This window comes from Garra rufa, chromosome 1, assembly GCF_049309525.1.
Source record: "Garra rufa chromosome 1, GarRuf1.0, whole genome shotgun sequence".
NCBI classification, from domain to species: domain Eukaryota; kingdom Metazoa; phylum Chordata; class Actinopteri; order Cypriniformes; family Cyprinidae; genus Garra; species Garra rufa.
In genome coordinates, this window is record NC_133361.1 from 29,858,594 (window position 1) to 29,880,119 (window position 21,526).

General features: G+C 38.8%; 1 protein-coding gene across 2 annotated transcripts; it reads right to left on the bottom strand.

The window, feature by feature from the left end:
- Window positions 1-346: 346 nt before the first annotated feature.
- On the bottom strand, window positions 347-20,382 carry LOC141286568 (UNC93-like protein MFSD11). 2 transcript variants are annotated; one of them, XM_073818980.1, is made up of 14 exons: window positions 20,191-20,382; window positions 19,553-19,734; window positions 16,215-16,270; window positions 14,661-14,768; window positions 14,502-14,581; window positions 13,876-13,972; window positions 8,934-8,992; window positions 8,576-8,720; window positions 8,241-8,290; window positions 8,065-8,130; window positions 7,851-7,976; window positions 6,420-6,594; window positions 4,434-4,569; window positions 347-2,979 (listed from the first exon to the last, which is right to left on the bottom strand). In XM_073818980.1, exons 2-14 carry the CDS (start codon window positions 19,640-19,642, stop codon window positions 2,827-2,829), a joined length of 1,341 nt encoding a protein of 446 aa, XP_073675081.1. In that variant the 5' UTR covers window positions 19,643-19,734; window positions 20,191-20,382; the 3' UTR covers window positions 347-2,826. The 2 variants fall into 2 exon arrangements, with proteins under 2 accessions (XP_073675081.1, XP_073675785.1); XM_073819684.1 differs by lacking the exon at window positions 19,553-19,734.
- Window positions 20,383-21,526: the final 1,144 nt, after the last annotated feature.

Genomic DNA, 21,526 nt, shown 5'->3' on the forward strand with positions numbered 1-21,526 from the left:
TAGATATTTAAATTGAGAGGCATCACAATTTAAGCCCACAAAATAAAAAAGTCTGAAAAATCACAAAATGATTTGATTGATGTTTTGATGATTTTGTTTACAAGTACAAAGTAAAAGGTTTCCTTATACACGCTTTTTCTCTCAGGCAGATTCAATCAAGAAGTTCATGAAATCCATTACATTAATGTGAGATTCAGTGCTGAGGTAATAATTGCTATATTACAGAAGCACTAAATAAGAATGTGAACAAATAATAATGAAAAGACTTACTAAAACTAATATCAATGTGGTGATGGTCAGTGAAAATGTCATGGACCTATTTACTTTACACACAGACATAAATATATATATTTTTAATAATAATAATTCTTTATTTAAATGCATTAAAACATCAAATCAAACCCAAAGGTTAGAACATTATACATTTATTGTCAATTAACAAGTTGAAAAAAACTTTTTTTTGCATAGAGGCTAAATCTAAACACAAATATTTACAATATGACACATCAATTATTGCATAGCTGCAATCTAATTAAATGTGCTTTTAATTAGGTGTGTAGTACAAACGTAAAGACATTGTCATTCATATGACACATTAAAACATAAAATAGACTGAACTACATGTGTTATGCATAAAATATATTAGTGTAATATTCAGCACATTTTATGCGATGTAAAATATAATATCATTCTTATTACAGGCAACTGAACTTTATGGCTAGAGAGCTGTTGCTTCAGATAAACAATATTGGTTTAAGCAAACATGAAGATGACAAGTGTGCAAACATTGTTTAAACCAGTTCTGACTGTCTTGTGGTAGAGTTCTCATGACTTCACTGTCTGGCTATGCATGAGTAATACTTTCAGAATCTGAACCAGCTAATCTGGAATTGTTTTAACAACTTTAAGACGGTTCACAAAGAACACAGGGTGTATATACAGTACCAAATCATTTAAAAAAAAGAAATCTGAAAGTGAATTGACATGTCAATTAGTCTTGTACACTCACAGATCCTATAAAAATCAAACAATTATACAACAGGACCCTGAGAGAAATGTTTTCTTAACTGAAATGATACAGCTCCACTGTGTGGACAATTTATTTCATTTTTATAAGAGACGTATTTTTCAAAATCATAACATCTTTAAGATTCCAAACTAGAAGTTGTATGCTGTATAGTGTTGTATATACACTATATTTTAATTTAGAAGTTAAAGGAGTAGTTCACTTTCAGAAAAAAAAATACAGATAATGTACTCAACCGCCTTGTCATCCAAGATGTTCATCTCTTTCAGTCGTAAAGAAATTATGTTTTTTAAGGCAAAACATTGCAGGATTTCTCTCCATATAATGGACTTCTATGGTGCCCCCGAGTTTGAGCTTCCGAAATGCAGTTTAAATGCAGCGTCAAAGGGCTCTACATGATCCCAGCCGAAGAAGAAGAGTCTTATCTAGCGAAACGATGAGTTATTTTCTAAACATCTCAAATGCCCGTTTTGCCGAGCTAGACAAAGATGAGCTTTTGAGGTTAAAAGGTGTGTCCAAACGTTTGGTCTGTACTGTATATTTTTCTGTTTATTAAAGTTTTTACTCTACATTTGTGCAGTTTTCAGTGGGTTAGTGATATTTTTTAAATATATACAAATTAATAAATAAATATTTTTTAAATGGGTTTTTATACAAAAACTGCTTTTTTATGTAAAATTCACTTTATAAAAAACCCACATTTCTAACTTTAATTCATGGGGATAACATGGATAATTTCACATGGTTTAGTGTAAGATTTTTGCCCATCTTTTGGAAAATCCAGTTTTAAAAGGAAAAAAAAAAATCACTTTTACCAGTAGGTGGCTGCAGAGCTCCACTATTTGCTATTTGACCACCTGAAAGATATTTTTTCACAAGTTTTTTCAGTTGAATTCATATCTACAGTACAGATGTACAGATGTCTGTACTGTAAATTGTAATTTTTTTTTTTTTTTAGAAAATAACCCATTGTTTTGCGAGATAAGACCCTTTTTTCCTCGGATGTAATTGTTTAGAGCCTTTTGAAGCTGCATTTGGAAGTTCAAACTCGAGAGCACCAAAGAAGTCCAATATATGGAGAGAAATCCTGAAATGTTTTACTAAAAAAGAACGCAATTTCCTTACGATTGAAGAAAGACATAAACATTTTGGCTGACAAGGGGTTGAGTACATTATCTGTAATTTTTTGTTCTGAAAGTGAACTACTCCTTTAATTGCTGAGCCATAATCTGATTGTCTTCAACATCATTTTACATTAAACATAAAGGTGCACTCAGTATTTTTCTTCATTAACACATACATAAAGAGATGGATAATACTTTATCAAATCTGATTAAAATCTCACATGAAAATACAGCTCCGGTAACAAAAGCTGCTATATTTTACATTGAGCAGGTCTATGAAATCACATGACCAGCTGAATACTAGTTTTATCTTGCTAACCCAACTGTCACTCATGGAATAACTAAGTCTAGGAAATTTTCACATAAGGTGACATATAAGATGACTACCATGTCAGTCAACACAACATAAACAAACCTTAAAGGAGTGCACCTTAACCTAATACAATTTCATTAAACAGAGAAAATTGAAATGCAATTCCAATTAAAAATCTTCTATCATAGCATGTTAATAAAAAATAATAATTGCAATTTTATTTGTTTCAAGGTCCCAAAAGTCCAACAACAAAGGCACTTTTGTATAAATCACACAGTGTTTTATACTACTTCATCCTAATAACAACACAAAATAGTGCAAGTAGTAGACTTACTGAAATGTGTCCTGAGAAAGATTCCAGCCTAATACTCCTGTGAGTCAGCTGACATATTCTGCATCCTCTCCACCATGAAAAAGCACAGCGTTCCCGTGAATCCCATGATGACCATCACGAGGAGCTGCCAGGACAGCAGTATGTAGCCACTGTAGAAGAACGCCACCGCTGCAAAAATAGACTGAGAGAGGGATTTTATTATTGACACACTGAATCTAATTTATATTGAATACACTTCACCTTATTTACTGGCCACTGGAACTTTAAATGCAATTATTCATGAGGGAAGTTATGGGGTATACTCTGTCTGCCAAAGTTAAGAGAAAAATACATAGCTTTTATTATTTTTGTTTTTACTTTCAGAAACTTATTTTAATCTCTACATACTAAGAGATATTTTACTGATGTAAGAATGTCTGATTAGATCCATCATTACTCCAGTCACATGATCCTTCAGAAATCATACTAATAAGCTGATCAAAAACATTTATTATTATTATTATTATTATGTTAAAAACAGCTGAGTAGACCTTTTTCATGTTTCTTTGATAAATTCTGAAAGTAAAAAGTTCAGAAGAACAGCATTTATCTGAAATAGAAATCTTTTGTAACATTTGAACATTGTAAATGTTTTTCTGTTCATCAAAGAATCCTGAAAAAATTTACTCAACTGTTTTAAATATTGCTGATGATAATAATAATAATAATAATAATAATAAATGTTTCTTGTACAGCAAATCAGCATATAAGAATGATTTCTGAAGCATTATGTGACACTTAAGACTGGAGTAATGATGCTGAAAATGTACCTTTGCTCACAGGAATAAATTACATTTTAAAATATATTCAAATAGAAAGTAGTTATTTTAAATAATAAAAATATTTCACAATATTACTGCTATTTCTGTATTTTGGATCAAATAAATGCAGGATGGGTGAGCAGAGGAGACTTTTTTTTAAAAAACATTAAAAAATTTTACTGTTCAAAAACTTTTGACTGGTAGTGTAGATGAACACGCATCTGTGTAAATGTTGTTTTTTAATGATTTTTTTTAGTCATATATTTTCATTTATGTATTACATAACACTTAAACACACACTTTTCTTTAAATACGTCTCTTATGCTCACCAAGGCAGCATTTATTTGATCAAGAATGCAGTAAAAACAATAACATTGTGAAATATTATCACAATTTACAATAATTGGTTTCTATTTCAATATATTTTAACATGTAATTTATTTCTGTGATGTCAAAGCTGAATTTTCAGCATTGTTACTCCAGTCTTCAGTCTCACATGATCCTTCCGAAATCATTCTGATATATGGATTTGCTGCTTAAGAAACATTTTTTATTATTATCAATGTTGAAAACATTTTTGTGAAAACCGATTTTTTTCAGGGTTATTTGATGAATAGAAAGTGCAAAAAAACAGTATTTATTGCGAAATATTTTGTAACATAAGTGTCTCACTTTTGATCAATTCAAATCCTTGATAAAAAAGGTCTACACAGTTTATATGGCCCCATATTTTATGACAGTATTATGCGAGCAGATTGTTTTTTTGAGTCAATAAAACAGCAGGCCTGCTGACGTCAAGCAAAATACAGTTTAAATAAATGCAGACTGCCTGTACCTGTATGAATTTGAATATAGCAAAGGCTGGTGCGCTCTGCTCAGCAAACGCCCGGCCTAGAATGCTGTAGAGTTGAGTGTTGAAACAGCTGTCCCCAAGACCCAGCAAGAAGCTGCAGAGCAGGGCGATGGACACACTACAACAGTGAATAAATAAACACAGCGCCATCAACAATGCAACAATGGACTCTTCAGGAGTCAACATTTTGCTCAGCAGATGCTTATATTGCATTCACTGTATCTATTTTTATCAGTTATACTACGGGGCCATTGAATGCTTGAATCTGATTGGCTGGCGAACGTTCTAGAGGTGTGCATTATTTTCAGGGAAACGCACGGCGAACGTAGTTCCAGGCAGCTTTTGACCGCAGTAACATGTCTATATCACTTCGCCACACATTTCAGTTATTTCCAAATATAGGTCTCTGCGGAACAACAAGAAGGTTTTTTTCCAATTATTGGGCGTTTTCAAACCGGGCTAGGCATTTTCCAACCATCCATTCAAGACCGTACGGAAGCCTGTACATAAGCGGAAATGCGTTGTTATTATTATTTCTCGTTTTTTCATGCTTTTTACTATTATGTCGATATCGCGACAACATTTATGTCAAAATAAAATATGTGTATAAAATACAGGCTACAGTACCTTTTTTTTTTTTAAAGTGTTACATTAAACTACTGAGAGATCTTTAATATGGAATTCTTTCATAAACCAAATTTCCCGTCTTTATGTTATAAGATACATATCTTGTATAATAGCCTGTGAGTGTGTATTATATCTTCTAATATTCTCTCCTACCTGCATGCAATTTTCCTCTAATAAAAGCTAAAGGTATTAAAAATTACATTATTACTCAACTATTTATAATTACATTAGATTTATTTTCGTTTTTCGTGTGTGTGAACGACACAAAATAAATAAAGTTTATCATTTCACCGCTTTCTCGCTTTATCACTCATGTCTGATGGGAAAAGCGTATTCAAGTATTAGGAATCGCTCACTCAAGTTTTAGCAAACCAGGCACAGAGGTTGAAAAACGCCTACCCCATTGGAAAACGCCCAAAAATTGAGGAACGCCTTTTGTTGTTCTGCAGAGACCTCATTCTCGTTATTTCAAAGGTCCTTACAGCCCAAAACAGCAAAATAACCAAAAGCTACAGTGATACTGGCAAAACTAAAACATATGGTAAACAACACGATAAAAACGACACATTATGTCCACAATATTACGTTTTATTATGTACGGAAAGCACATACTCTATTTCTCTCGCTCTCTCTCACCTCACAGACGCACACAGTTAGCACTCGCGCTAATGTTGTTAGCGCATCTCTGCTGATAAACAACTTAAAAACGACATGACAGCTCTCACGCGAGGTAGCAACGGCGTGGTCTTGAAGAAAATGAACTTAAAGTTTAACTGTCAGTAGAGACGTTGCTGCCAGTCACCTTTGAGAGATACAGACTAGAGAGAGAGGTAATTTACGATCTTAAACTCTCTCCCCCCTCTCTTGCCGTCCGTCTGCTTGTCTGTCGGTCGGTCTAAACTTCATTATTAACTGCATTAGTTTGCTATCAACGGCTCAAGCTTCGTTACTAGGTCTAAAAAGACGTTTTGGAACTAGCAACGAAGCTGTTGGATGAGCTGCGTAAGAAATTAATCCTACTCACAATAGCGTTTTAAGGATAAAAGCCGGACGAATGTCTTGAAATATATCATCTGATCGATGTCTTGAGCTGTGGTAACTGTAGTATAAGCGGAATAACTGACTTCGGGCGGTAGAATTCTGCGAAAATAATGCACACCCGAGGTGTAAAGGCCACTCCGCTTCGCGTCGTGACCGCATCACCACCTCGGGTGTGCATTATTTTCTAAGAATTCTCTACGGCCCGTCGTCAATGATTCCTTACTTAATACATTCCCTGTCAGTTTTTGGTTTTGTTTCAAATTATTTTGCAGATCTCTCTTATATTATGCATTAGAATACCTTGGTACCAGATATGGCATATGTTGTGAGCTTGTTTGGAAAACCACAGGTGCATCATCTGGTATGTTGAGGAATATCAAGTAGAAGGCCACAAAGTGTACAACCATCCCTAAGAAGACGACTGAAGTGCGCCTGAAACGGTTATTCTTCAATACAAGGCCAAACAATCCTCCTCCTGCAAACAAAAGACAGCATCTAATTAAGCTCCAATCCTATTAAAAAGTATCTACTCAGCTTGGCATTAGATGTCCATAATACTAAAATGCAAGAGTACTCAAAGTAGATGTTTTTCAACATAGGCTCATTTGAAATACACACATTTCTGCAAAACTGAAAAACCTAGCTATATATACACGAATCACTGCAGTTTCCAGTTGAAATGAACACTAGAGGCAGTAAAACTCAGACAACTTTTATTCTATTTCACACTAAGTATGATTTACAGGTACAGAGTTTTGATTAATAAAGACTTATTTTCACAGTTACTTGCAGAATATTATATTATGGCTTTAAAACAATTTTAACATCCTGTGCAGTGTTGGGGAAAGTTACTTTTGAGTTACTCCCTAAAAAGTAACTAATTACGTTACTTAGTTACTTTTTATGGAAAGAAATGCATTATGTTACTTTTGCGTGACTTTTTAAATCAGGACAGGGCTTGCTTGTTTGTTTTAAATATAGAAAGTTCTATTTTTGGCAAATGTAAAAGCCTTTTCACACCAAAAGCCTCAGGCTTAGAGAAAAGAAAATTCACGTCTGTACAGTAGACCGCAGAAGAAAAAATGTCAACTCTCCAGCAATATAAAAAGGAAAACAAATGTTAGATTATCTTGAGTAATTTTTGCTTGTTAGTACGGATGAACTGGATCATCGAAGGTCGACAGCAAAGACATCGGTTAATAAAATGGGATTAAATACATAAAGGATATTTGTATTATTTAACATATTTAATTATTGCCGGTTTTCGTTGAATTTCACTGTTTTTATTCATTTTGAAGAATACTGTATCAGTTTTTTTAGTGAGGGAGGTTATTTTTTGTATAACTTTTGCATTTGTTAACACTCTCGGTTAGGTTTAGGGTTGAGTTTGGTGTAGGGGAAATTTCCAACACAACAGAGCATTAACCTTTATATATACTATATATATATATAATATCTTATCTCCCTAGATATTTGAAAACTGAACAGCTGCAATACGTACCACAAGCAGCGTAATAAAAACAGCAAATTGTGCCTGTTACCAACATAATAAAAATGTGTCATGGTCATGTATTGAACATGTGTTTTAGCGCCTCTCTCTGGACATTTCACTTTAAAACTGCTACGAAACATGCAGCAAGGTTTGTAGTTATGGTGTTGCAGGAATGCATATAGAGGCACGTATTTTCATGAGCCTGGGTTGATGTTTTTGCATACTGAAAGTGCACTGACCAACTATTTCTCCAGTTCCCACCACAATGCCTGAAATGCCGATTAGGCCTTTTGCTGCGTCTCCAAAATGTGTGGTAGCTCCAATGCAGGTTCCATAAACGCCACTGTAAAATGACAGCTCCAAACCTTCAATGAGACAGGAGCAATCAAAACATACTCCTCAAGCTTAGATGTTCATTGAATTAATGGCTGTTTTGTTTAGGGATGTCCTTACCGCTGTATGCCATGCAGAAACTTAGTAACAATATGGTTTTTGTTTTGAAGATTTCCAAAATCGTCTCTAAGGGAGAAAAAATAGGAGGGGGGGTTAATAAAATAAATGGTGAACCACTACAATAGATGTCCAATATGAGAATTTTTGTAATAATTCTTTAAGCCAAATGAACTTACTAAACTCTGTTTTAGCTTCCGTCACAGCAGATGTTGCTCTTTGTTTGTATCTAAAAAACAACATTACGCAACAATTTATATCAGCTACTAATGCAAAATCTAACAAGACGAATCAGTAAGTAGCAATCACCATTGTTTAAAACCTAGTAAAAAAATAATTTATTTATTTTGTTTGTTTGTTTGTGCATATTCATTCAAAATATCGGCAGGGATGCAGAACAAAAATCCTTATTGTTGGATCTATAAAAGGAAATTTAAAACGATATTTTGTTTTTGGTGCAAGGTGGAATCTCTGATTCAACATCATGATTTAGTAAATGAATGAGTGAATTTACTTCAATCTTGCTGATAACAGAGACTGGCCCTCCTCTTCAGAGAGAGCCTCTTCTTGCTGATGGACTTTCCTCAATGCAAGAAAACTTAGTGTCCCGAGTACTGAGATAACCAGCAGAGCCGTAAACATAATCTTTCTGTCTATATCTGAATGGGGGAAAATGTGACAGAAAAAAAAAATGTACACGCGCACAAAAAAAACTTTAAAAATGTATGATTAAATTTTGAAATATTTTTTGTCATTTGAGAGTTAGTATATCTTGTGGTTAGCAGAGATTAAATAAGTGCTGATTAACTTAAGTTAAAAGACCAAACACAATCAAGTTTTATCAAAATACAATTTTTAAATCATCATGTTACCTGAAATTTCAGTTTTTCCTTTCCAATCAAAATAAACGTATAGATTTCCAAACAACATACTGGAAAGAAAACACAAATAGAACTTTTCATACAGGAAGACAGTTTTAAGAGGTTAAAACATAGCTTTTGAAAAAATGCTCCAATATTACTTTTTTTCTTCAGTTAAAATCAAAAGGAGAGGTTAAGTAGAATGTACAAGCTGCCATTTTCCATACAAAAAAGTAATATAAATAGTATATACATATTAAATGAAAACCACTGAAAACCCCTTCTTAACATTACTTTAAATAAAAAAAAACTTAAACTACCTGTCAATGGCAATGTACAGTTGTGGTCAAAAGTTACATACACCTTGCAGAATCTGCAAAATGTTAATTATTTTACCAAAATAAGAGGGATCATACAAAATGCATAACAATTATCTGAATAAGATATTTCACATAAATTGAATGAATTTTTTAAAAAATGACCCTGTTCAAAAGTTTACATACACTTGATTCTTAAAGGAACACTCCACTTTTTTTTTTGGAAATAGGCTCATTCTCAAACTCCCCCCCGAGTTAATAACTTGATTTTTACCGTTTTGAAATCCATTCAGCCGTTTTCCTGTTCTGGTGATATCACTTTTAGCATAGCTTAGCATAGATCATTGAATCCTATTAGACCAATAGCATCACGTTCAAAAATGACCAACGAGTTTCTTTAATTCTCCTATTTAAAACTTGACTCTTCTGTAGTTAGGAGAACGGCTGAATGGATTTCAAAATGGTAAAACTTAACTTATTTACTCGGGGGGAGTTGGAGAATAAGCCTATTTCCAAAAAAAGTGGAGTGTTGCTTTAATACTGTGTTGTTACCTGAATGATCCACAGCTGTGTTTTGTTTTTTTGTTTAGTGATAGTTGTTCATAAGTCCATTGTTTGTCCTTAACAGTTAAACTGCCCACTGTTCTTCAAAAAAATCCTTCAGGTTCCACCAGTTCTTTGGTTTTTCGGTAATTTTGTGTATTTGAACCCTTTCCAACAATGAGTGTATGATTTTGAGGTCCATCTTTTCACACTGAGAACAACTGAGGGACTCATATGCAACCATTACAGAAAGTTCAAACACTCACTGATGTGCCAGAAGGAAAAACGACACTATTTTTTCTTGTGGACTGTGGACATGCATTTTGTATGATCCCTCTTTTTTTGGTAAAATAATTAACATTTTGCTGATTCTTTAAGGTGTATGGAAACTTTTGACTTCAACTGTATCTCTTTGTCATTTAGTTTAACATAACGTAAAAATAACTAAAACCGAAATTAAAAATGAATAAAAACTACAGACATAAAAAAAATACCAAAACACAATAAAATCACTAGAATGAAAAAAAATTCAGAAAATCTCAATTATAATAAATACTTAATAAAATAACTTTATAGAGTTATGATTTTATTAAATATATTAATTATAATTTTTTTAGAGCTTGGCAGTTTTTCATTTTATATGGAAAAGACAAAATTAGACATTCTGTCTAATATCTCATTTTGTGCTCTTCCACGGAAGAAAGAACATGACATGGTTGGAACTGATATTTTAAGAAATGTATTATTATTTTGAAAGCTCCTGATAAGTATCTATTGCTTTGACTCCTAACATTCTGTCATGATCGGGGCTGTGGGGTTTCCCTCAGCCTCCTGAGGTCGCTATTCACACTGCACTTCTGATAGCATTCACCTGTCCTTGTCGTTAACACTGATTCACTCACAGCTGTTCACCATTTGGACTTTTGTATAAGAACTCTGGTGACCGCTCTCTCTGTTCCGGACGCGGTGGTGACCGCTCTCGCTGTTCCGGACGCGGCGGTGACCGCTCTCTCTGTTCCGGACGCGGCGGTGACCGCTCTCTCTGTTCCGGACGCGGCGGTGACCGCTCTCGCTGTTCCTGATGCGGCGGTGACCGCTCTCTCTGTTCCGGACGCGGCGGTGACCGCTCTCGCTGTTCCTGATGCGGCGGTGACCGCTCTCTCTGTTCCGGACGCGGCGGTGACCGCTCTCGCTGTTCCTGATGCGGCGGTGACCGCTCTCGCTGTTCCTGATGCGGCGGTGACCGCTCTCTCTGTTCGGGACGCGGCGGTGACCGCTCTCGCTGTTCCTGATGCGGCGGTGACCGCTCTCTCTGTTCGGGACGCGGCGGTGACCGCTCTCGCTGTTCCTGATGCGGCGGTGACTGCTCTCGCTGTTCCTGATGCGGCGGTGACTGCTCTCGCTGTTCCTGATGCGGCGGTGACTGCTCTCTCTGTTCCGGACGCGGCGGTGACCGCTCTCTCTGTTCCGGACGCGGCGGTGACCGCTCTCTCTGTTCCGGACGCGGCGGTGACCGCTCTCGCTGTTCCTGATGCGGCGGTGACCGCTCTCTCTGTTCGGGACGCGGCGGTGACTGCTCTCTCTGTTCCGGACGCGGCGGTGACCGCTCTCGCTGTTCCTGATGCGGCGGTGACCGCTCTCTCTGTTCGGGACGCGGCGGTGACCGCTCTCGCTGTTCCTGATGCGGCGGTGACCGCTCTCTCTGTTCCGGACGCGGCGGTGACCGCTCTCGCTGTTCCTGATGCGGCGGTGACCGCTCTCTCTGTTCCGGACGCGGCGGTGACCGCTCTCTCTGTTCCGGACGCGGCGGTGACCGCTCTCGCTGTTCCTGACGCGGCGGTGACCGCTCTCTCTGTTCCGGACGCGGCGGTGACCGCTCTCTCTGTTCCGGACGCGGCGGTGACCGCTCTCGCTGTTCCTGATGCGGCGGTGACCGCTCTCTCTGTTCGGGACGCGGCGGTGACTGCTCTCTCTGTTCCGGACGCGGCGGTGACCGCTCTCGCTGTTCCTGATGCGGCGGTGACCGCTCTCTCTGTTCGGGACGCGGCGGTGACCGCTCTCGCTGTTCCTGATGCGGCGGTGACCGCTCTCTCTGTTCCGGACGCGGCGGTGACCGCTCTCGCTGTTCCTGATGCGGCGGTGACCGCTCTCTCTGTTCCGGACGCGGCGGTGACCGCTCTCGCTGTTCCTGATGCGGCGGTGACCGCTCTCTCTGTTCCGGACGCGGCGGTGACCGCTCTCGCTGTTCCTGATGCGGCGGTGACCGCTCTCTCTGTTCGGGACGCGGCGGTGACCGCTCTCGCTGTTCCTGATGCGGCGGTGACTGCTCTCGCTGTTCCTGATGCGGCGGTGACTGCTCTCGCTGTTCCTGATGCGGCGGTGACTGCTCTCTCTGTTCCGGACGCGGCGGTGACCGCTCTCTCTGTTCCGGACGCGGCGGTGACCGCTCTCTCTGTTCCGGACGCGGCGGTGACCGCTCTCGCTGTTCCTGATGCGGCGGTGACCGCTCTCTCTGTTCGGGACGCGGCGGTGACTGCTCTCTCTGTTCCGGACGCGGCGGTGACCGCTCTCTCTGTTCCGGACGCGGCGGTGACCGCTCTCTCTGTTCCGGACGCGGCGGTGACCGCTCTCGCTGTTCCTGATGCGGCGGTGACCGCTCTCTCTGTTCCGGACGCGGCGGTGACCGCTCTCGCTGTTCCTGATGCGGCGGTGACCGCTCTCTCTGTTCCGGACGCGGCGGTGACCGCTCTCGCTGTTCCGGACGCGGCGGTGACCGCTCTCGCTGTTCCTGATGCGGCGGTGACCGCTCTCTCTGTTCCGGACGCGGCGGTGACCGCTCTCGCTGTTCCTGATGCGGCGGTGACCGCTCTCTCTGTTCCGGACGCGGCGGTGACCGCTCTCGCTGTTCCTGATGCGGCGGTGACCGCTCTCTCTGTTCCGGACGCGGCGGTGACCGCTCTCGCTGTTCCTGATGCGGCGGTGACCGCTCTCGCTGTTCCTGATGCGGCGGTGACCGCTCTCTCTGTTCGGGACGCGGCGGTGACCGCTCTCGCTGTTCCTGATGCGGCGGTGACCGCTCTCTCTGTTCCGGACGCGGCGGTGACCGCTCTCGCTGTTCCTGATGCGGCGGTGACCGCTCTCTCTGTTCCGGACGCGGCGGTGACCGCTCTCGCTGTTCCTGATGCGGCGGTGACCGCTCTCTCTGTTCCGGACGCGGCGGTGACCGCTCTCGCTGTTCCTGATGCGGCGGTGACCGCTCTCGCTGTTCCTGATGCGGCGGTGACCGCTCTCGCTGTTCCTGATGCGGCGGTGACCGCTCTCTCTGTTCGGGACGCGGCGGTGACCGCTCTCGCTGTTCCTGATGCGGCGGTGACCGCTCTCTCTGTTCCGGACGCGGCGGTGACCGCTCTCGCTGTTCCTGATGCGGCGGTGACCGCTCTCGCTGTTCCTGATGCGGCGGTGACCGCTCTCTCTGTTCCGGACGCGGCGGTGACCGCTCTCTCTGTTCCTGACGCGGCGGTGACCGCTCTCGCTGTTCCTGATGCGGCGGTGACCGCTCTCTCTGTTCCGGACGCGGCGGTGACCGCTCTCGCTGTTCCTGATGCGGCGGTGACCGCTCTCTCTGTTCCGGACGCGGCGGTGACCGCTCTCGCTGTTCCTGATGCGGCGGTGACCGCTCTCGCTGTTCCTGATGCGGCGGTGACCGCTCTCTCTGTTCCGGACGCGGCGGTGACCGCTCTCGCTGTTCCTGATGCGGCGGTGACCGCTCTCTCTGTTCCGGACGCGGCGGTGACCGCTCTCGCTGTTCCTGACGCGGCGGTGACCGCTCTCGCTGTTCCTGATGCGGCGGTGACCGCTCTCTCTGTTCCGGACGCGGCGGTGACCGCTCTCTCTGTTCCGGACGCCCGGACGCGGCTGTGAATAGCGACCTCAGGAGGCTGAGGGAAACCCCACAGCCCCGATCATGACACATTCCCTCTTAGATTACTACTGATGATCACAAATGATTAAGGTTAATATGTTAAAGTGAATCTCAGATTACAATTTCAGGTTAACTGTGAATCAGGCTGAGATGTTTGTTAGTGTTTCCTGACCTGCACTGCAGTAAAGCCCAAAACAATCCAGTGTTTCTGTTGATGGTGGAAGCATCAGAGTTCTCCACTAGAAAGTGCCCTTGAGCTGTCCAAAGCACTAAGGATAGAAAAAAGAAGTTTGCACCAATTAGAATGATTAAAAATGAATTTAGAGCTAATATGAGCCGTGTCGCACTACTTAAATATAAATACCTCTTAGCAAATAAGTAATTAACACCTCTAACAGTCATTTAAACTATTGCATGTTTCATTTTGACTGACTATAATGGATACTACCTTTTTGAGTGACAACCAGAACCTGTCTCTACCATATTGCTTTGAGTGGATGAAGGAATTTAAAAATATAGAAGTGTGTACTGTACAAAAAAAAGACTAACCACACAGGCTGAGAAAATGTTGCAGCACTGCATACAAGCTTTGTATTTGATGAGAAAATTATTTAACTAATTATGTAGTTAAAGCAATTGCTCTGATGAACAATTCCTCTACGTCTTTGATGGCCTGAGGGTGATAACTGACTGAATAGTTTTGTATGAACGCTGACAGGTGATGATGAATAGCTTTGAAATATTTGATGAAATGAAATACACTATGAATGTGATTGCGTATTTTATATATCTACTTACTGGCTGCTCCGATGCCAATTACCACTGATGTGAAATAAAAGGACCATGTGGATGGAATGATGAACACAGCTATATAACCACTGAAAAACACAGAAGTGAACAATACAGACAACAGCAGCACGATGACTACAGTCAATAACAAATATTAGGGATACTTGCCTATAAAGAACTCCACTCAAGAACATGGTAAACTGTGGTCCGATTATTGCAACGATAGTGGGAGCCAACACATTACAGAAAGAAAAAACTCCATATATTATTCCAAGGCTGTGAAAAGAAGAAAGGAAAATTATTGGATATCCCATTTCAAGCATATTTTCATCTACACCAAGTTTGTTTTACCTTCCATTTCTGACATTAGAAAATGTGATATTACTTTTTAGCCTTTATTTCTCTTATTAATCATATTGCACTGTGAAATAATGCACCATTAAACTGCTCCATATGATCTATTTTACATTTCTTTGTCGCAGTTACAAACTCACCAGTGTTCAACTGACTAAAACCACACATTTACAATGAAACACTGCCTTAAAGGGACTTGTATGGCTTAATACAACATAAATGATGTCTCTTACTGAAATATGTAGTAAAATACCCATGAAAGATTTACGTTATTTAAAAGATTCCACATTATTTCATACATATTTTGGACTATGGGGGCTGCCATTATATTGATCACATCAGATGGTTGCAGTTAGTGAGCTATTGGCGCTACAACTCAGAATACACATCTCAGAAAATAATATACTGATATGATGACCAAAGCTACTGAAAGAGCTTATACATGGCAGTGGATATAAGCATAGGCTTAAACCAAATGCCATACCATCAGTTTTTCCCGACAGTTAATCTGAACAAGCCGAGAAATCGAGTGAGAAATTGGGTGAGAAATCGAGTGAGAAATCGAGTGAGAAATCGGGTGAGAAACTCTTCGACAAGCATCGGCATGTTTACATCCTGCCAGGATGGCATCTAGCGTTTCGTTTCTCTGCCGTTTATAAGCTTTTTCAGTAGCTGTGGTCTACTAAAAGCCTCAAAGGCATCAGGGCTAAAGTGGAAAGAACAAAGACGCAGGTCTTTAGGAAGTTTTATTTGTCCTGAGGCATTTTCAGATTCTTTTCTCCTCTTCTAAACGCTAGGAAAGCAGTGAAGACTTACAATGCTTCTCTTGTTGCCCTTTCACTGAAAGTTACAACCAAAAGCCGCACAATGTGGCATTGCATCAGTATTTTATTTTAGTTGCGTTGCAGTAAAAATAGTAACAGGTAGCACCAGTAGCTCACAGACGTAATCGAAATAATATTGCCCCCAATAATCCAAAACAGGTTTTCTTTCATGGGTTTTCTACTAACTACATATTTCAGAAAGAGACATCATTTACGTTATATTACAGCTATACGTTATATTCCCTTTAAATTTTAAGCCAAATTGGGGCCAACCTACAGTGATGAGTTCATTACACTTTTTTAACCACTTTAATTATTAGTAATCTAAATACTGATAAAGAAAACCAGGTTAAAGTTATGAAGGCTCATTAAATCAAGTAAAACAACATAATGCTACGTTAAATTAGACTGGAACAAATATGTTGTAACACAATGATGCAAACATTGTTTTTACAGTGCAGCATATTATTTTTACATATCCATCATAAATTTCTAAATTATGAATATGGGATGTAGTAGAAAAGGTGAAGGGCTGAGATCTTACCTGTGATATCCACTGCCAGTGAAGTTAGTGCTATTCAAGCTCTTCACCACTGTTTGCTAAAAGGAAGGAAAGAAATAAATAAACATACAAACTTTTAGCTGTTGATCTAACTAGCCCTTTTTTTATCTAACTAGCCCTGTAGCGTGACAAAGAATGTTTTTTTTTAAGTTAAATATACATGTAGTGAATATGAAGTCATAAAAACTGCATGTATTAAAATAATAAAATAATTAGAAAATCTATTTAAAAATGGTTGTACATGAAGCATGTAGGGGAAAGTGGGGTGAGCTGAGCCAGTTTTTACTAACGGTGGATTTAAATTGAGCACATGACAGTAATGGGTCCATACATTTCAGGATGTGGTGCATCTTTCAACTGCTTTCAAAATAAGTCTATCCAAAAAAAGCGGTCTCTTAGTTGAACTTGCCTCCAGTGTGGGGTAAATTGAGCCCAGGGAGAGGGTTAGTTGAGCCACATATGGTTAAACTGTGCCATTGATTATGCTAAAGTAAAACTGAATATTTTCACATCATGCTATATCAAAGAAAGAAAAATTCAAACAAAATGACTTTCAAAAATCTACGTGTGAGCCTCATGATGGCCAATTTTCAATAACAAGGCATATTGAAACATTTTTCAGAACAGCGTCAAGTTCAAAACAAAGAACAAAATCAAAAATGCTTGGTCTAAAATTAATGAAATATCTAGAATTACAGTAAAATCATACTTTATAATCTTAAGAAGAGGTAAGCCACTGGCTCAACGTACCCCTGGGCTTTTGGCTTAAATTACCCCACTCCTACTATTTTAACACACCTGTATCATCCAGCAGTTTAGAGCTAACATCATGCTAACAGTATAGCCTTGATTAGCCTTGATATGATTTGTCTGTAATTGTTCAGACACAAGAAGCATGAGTCCTTGAACATAAAAAATCACTTTGAATAGCAAAAATGTTTTTTGAACTTCGATTGATATGGATAACTTTACATATATTTGTGGCCACATCACCAATGCCTAGAAACAAGAGGTGGCTCAACAGGCCCAAATCACCCATCGCTCACCTATACTGCAAGACGCTGCTTGATGTCAGCTACGCTTACGTCATTGGGTACATTTTAAAGCTGGTCATTTTGCACTGAAACTTTCAACATGAAAACCTTATAGAATATTTGTCGCTAATGAGAAGACATCCTTATCCTTTCATGGTTTAATTGAGTTCTCTCTGGGGTTAACAAGAGTTCACCATGACATTTAAATTTGTTCATCTCATTAGTCATGCAGGATAATTCATTGACTGATGGGGAAAATCAAAAACACGAGATGCGCCTGACCCAGATTTACCTCAACAATAAACTGTTTTTAGATAGTCAAACTGAAAAACTTTATTGAATTTAGGTTTTCACAAAAATGGTATTGTTACTAAAATAAAACTGAATAAAATAACAGAAAAACTGTCTGAAGGACATTTGTGAACCTGGACGGTCCGTGTATCATCTGATCATTCAGTTATTCCACTTAATCTGGCAAACGAAAAATAGGCAAAACAGGTTGATGTTTCATTTTTGGGTTTTTCTGTATGAGCCAAAACATGACAGCTGATTTGTTTTTTCCGTTTTTCAGCTCGAAACCAAAATCCAATAAACAGGAAAACCAAAACTAAATAATACTTCTAAATTACGTTTTTCTTTATTTTTAGCTTTGCGCATGCGCAATGAATAGCGGCGTAAAAGCCTGTCATCATTTGTGGTACACAATGTAAAGATATGTAGAAAATACACGTCATGCCAGCCGCACTTTTTTTTGCGCGTCTAATCGTGCTGGGTGCGGTCAAAATGTATGTACAAAATATAATTTATTCAGAAACATTAAAATCATACTCTTTTTTGACTTGATGGAAAATAGCAATAAATAAATATTGTATATATAGGTGCGATTTGCCGGGGGGATGGGGGCGATTTATGGGTGCGATTTGCCGGGGGGGATGATAATGTGATATCCTAATTATTAATAAATAAATAAAAAAATAAATCGCAAAAAAAAAAAATCACAAAAAAAATCGTGAAATCCTGGAGAGACTGGTTAGTGTAATGTGTTGACAACGCGCATTACCCGTCTTTTTAGGTAAGAAAAAAATAATGGGTGTCAGGTCATGAAATGTTTTTAATACGACGGAAGCTGTATTATGTCATCACAATTTAATAAAAACATCCTAAGTTAGGCCTATTAATTTAAAACAACGAATGCATTTTATAGAGAAGGTGAGCAAAGTATCAGATGAGCTTTTTGGAAACTCCCAATCAGTAAACACTGCGTGATCCACTGTTTCGAAGCGCTCCAATCGGATCTCGAATCATTTGATTCAACTTCACGATTAGACGCGCAAAAAAGTGCGGCTGGCATGACGTGTATCTTCTACATATCTTTACATTATAGTGTACCACAAATGATGACAGGCTTTTACGCCGCTATTCATTGCGCATGCGCAAAGCGGTAAAACACAGCAAAAACTGAAAATAAAGAAAAACGTAATTTAGCCGTATTATTTAGTTTTGGTTTTCCTGTTTATTGTATTTTTGGTTTCGAGCTGAAAAACGGAAAAAATAAATCAGCTGTCATGTTTTGGCTCATTCAGAAAAACCCAAAAATGAAATATCAACCTGTTTTGCCTATTTTTCGTTTGCCAGATTAAGTGGAATAACTGAATGATCAGATGATACACGGACCCTGGACCACACAACCAGTCATAATGGTAAAATTTTCTGAAATTGAGATTCATATACATCATCTGAAAGCTGAATAAATAAGCCATTGATGTATAGTTTGTTAGGATGGGACAATATTAGACCGAGATACAACTATTTGAAAATCTGGAATCTGGAGGGTGCAAAAAAAAAAAAATCAAAATATTGAAAAAGTTGTCAACATTTTGAAGTTGTCCAAATGAAGTTCTTAGAAATGCATATTACTAATCAAAAATTAAGTTTTGACACAAAATATCTTCATGGCATAAAAGAAAAATCAATGACTTTCACCCAGTGTATTTTTGGCTATTGCTACAAATACAGCTGTGCTACTTAAGACCAGGGTCCACATTTTATGCAGTAAAATAACTTTAGCTTTCGCTGTGTTTTAGTAAATTTAGTAAAGTTTTTTGCTTAAAAACGTATAAATGCTGCCGACTGCAAAGGCTAGCAATTTTCAAGTTTTGGCATGAATACTGCAAAAATGTCAGCACAACAAAATAAACATTTCAAACATATTTTGAAATAGCAGCATATCATACACCTTAGTCTGTAGATTATCCTAGCATGCAATGAGAATGAAACACAACTTACTTCGATATTACCACAGGTGGTGAAGGCTGTAAAAATGAGCAAAAATCCTATCCCCAAAATAACAACATTATACGTCCTAATATCAGCCATCCTCAGCTCATTTAAATCCACATGTAAGATGCCAGAGTTTCAGGGAGTGTGTCTCGTTCCATGTAAACAAAACCAGCAACCAAGAAAGCAAACTGTTATAAAACAAACCAAGAAGTCAAGTAATTAGTGATCTACAGCACGTATATTACACTTTTATTGCAATCTACCCTTAACTGTAGTTCAACGTTAGCGAATGCAAGTTGGTGGTCACGGATGTGCACGCGCCTCGTGACCATCAAGCATGAGATGAAAGTTGCTGGAATGCAAAATCCATGTGATGGTTTCTGTGGCAACTACTTCACAAGAAGCAATGGCACAGAATGACTTTGAGAATATGCTATCATTTGATTTTATATATTGAAAACCTATGTAAAGTATGCTGCTTGGATTTATTTTGTTGCTTCGAAATGATTAATAAGTTAAATACATTTTAGCTTTAATGTATTCTTACTAGCGACCGCATAATCTTTAGTTATTCCAGGTTAGCTACAGCATTGTGCTAGTTACACATGCTGTCAATAACACAGTAACACACTGCAATTACTTACCCGATTCACAAAGCCAAACTTTGACACGCAGTCTCTGTTGTTGCAGCTACATCGGTTACGCGCAATCTTTCAAATCGATTCACTGTATGCCTTATGAACATTAGAATGTCTGTGAATTGATCTAAATTTGTTTACATAATGCTTTCAAAGGTTGTCGATTGTGTAAGCGCTAAAAGATCACCAACCCCTCAAGGTAAGGTAGGGTAAGTTTACGCGTAGATCATCCGTAGATCTATATACAATATCCACAGAGCGCGAGTCACTCACTATTATTTGGAAATCATCAAACATTGACACGCTACGTCACATCTGGGATCCTCGTTATGTTTTTTTTTCTTTCTTTTTTAAATATAATTAATAATAACATTACAGAGCTAGAAATACAGCGTAAATACTAAGAAAAACAGTACAGTATATAATATTTCAGGGTCCTTTTTAAAGGAGTAGTTCACTTTCAGAACGAAAATGTACAGATAATGTACTCGCCCCCTTGTCATCCAAGATGTTCATGTATTTCTTCAGTTGTAAAGAAATTATATTTTTTGAGGAAAACATTTCAGGATTTCTCTCCATATAATGGACTTCTATGGTGCCTCCGAGTTTAAACTTCCAAAATGCTGTTTAAATGCAGCTTCAAAGGGCTCTACATGATCCCAGCCGAGGTAGAAGGGTCTTATCTAGCGAAACGATCGGTTATTTTATAAAAGCATTTACAACTTATATACTGTTTAATCTCTACACAGTACACACAAAGCTAAACAAGATGAGCATTTGAGGTTAATAAGTGTTATTTTTTTTGGAAAATATCCGTTTAGAGCCCTTTGAAGCTGCATTTAAACTGCATTTTGGAAGTTCAAACTCGGGGGCACCATAGAAGTCCATTATATGTACAGAAATCCTGAAAAGTTTTCCTCAAAAAACATAATTTCCTTACGATTGAAGAAAGAAATACATGAACATCTTGGAGGGGGTGAGTACATTATTTGTAAATTTTTGTTCTGAAAGTGAACTACTCCTTTAAAACGAACATACAAACCACGGCGGTAAATTATCACACAGAATAATACATCTTCAATTTAAAACAATTATTTTAAAACTTGGGCTATTTTACTTTTTTTTTTTTTCAAACAAAAAGACAAAATATTCTAAGAGGGTCACAATGTAATTCTGAAAATGTAGTATTATACTATAGTGTTGGGGGTAACGCGTGAGTTACGTAACCAGATTACTAAAGTAGCACATTACTTACTTACAAAGTTACTTTTTCAAATAAGTAACGCCAGTTAGTTATTCTCCCATTTAGCCCATTTGTTTGAAAGCTCTGTCCCCATGTTGA

Excerpts from the sequence above, each read along its gene's own strand:
- LOC141286568 (XM_073818980.1), bottom strand. The coding sequence starts at position 19,642 with ATGGCTGATATTAGGACGTATAATGTTGTTATTTTGGGGATAGGATTT. Across the intron at positions 14,582-14,660 it reads TTGAGTGGAGTTCTTTATAG|TGGTTATATAGCTGTGTTCA; the intron begins GCAAGTATCCCT and ends TGTGTTTTTCAG. Across the intron at positions 13,973-14,501 it reads AATTGGCATCGGAGCAGCCA|TGCTTTGGACAGCTCAAGGG; the intron begins GTAAGTAGATAT and ends TTCTATCCTTAG.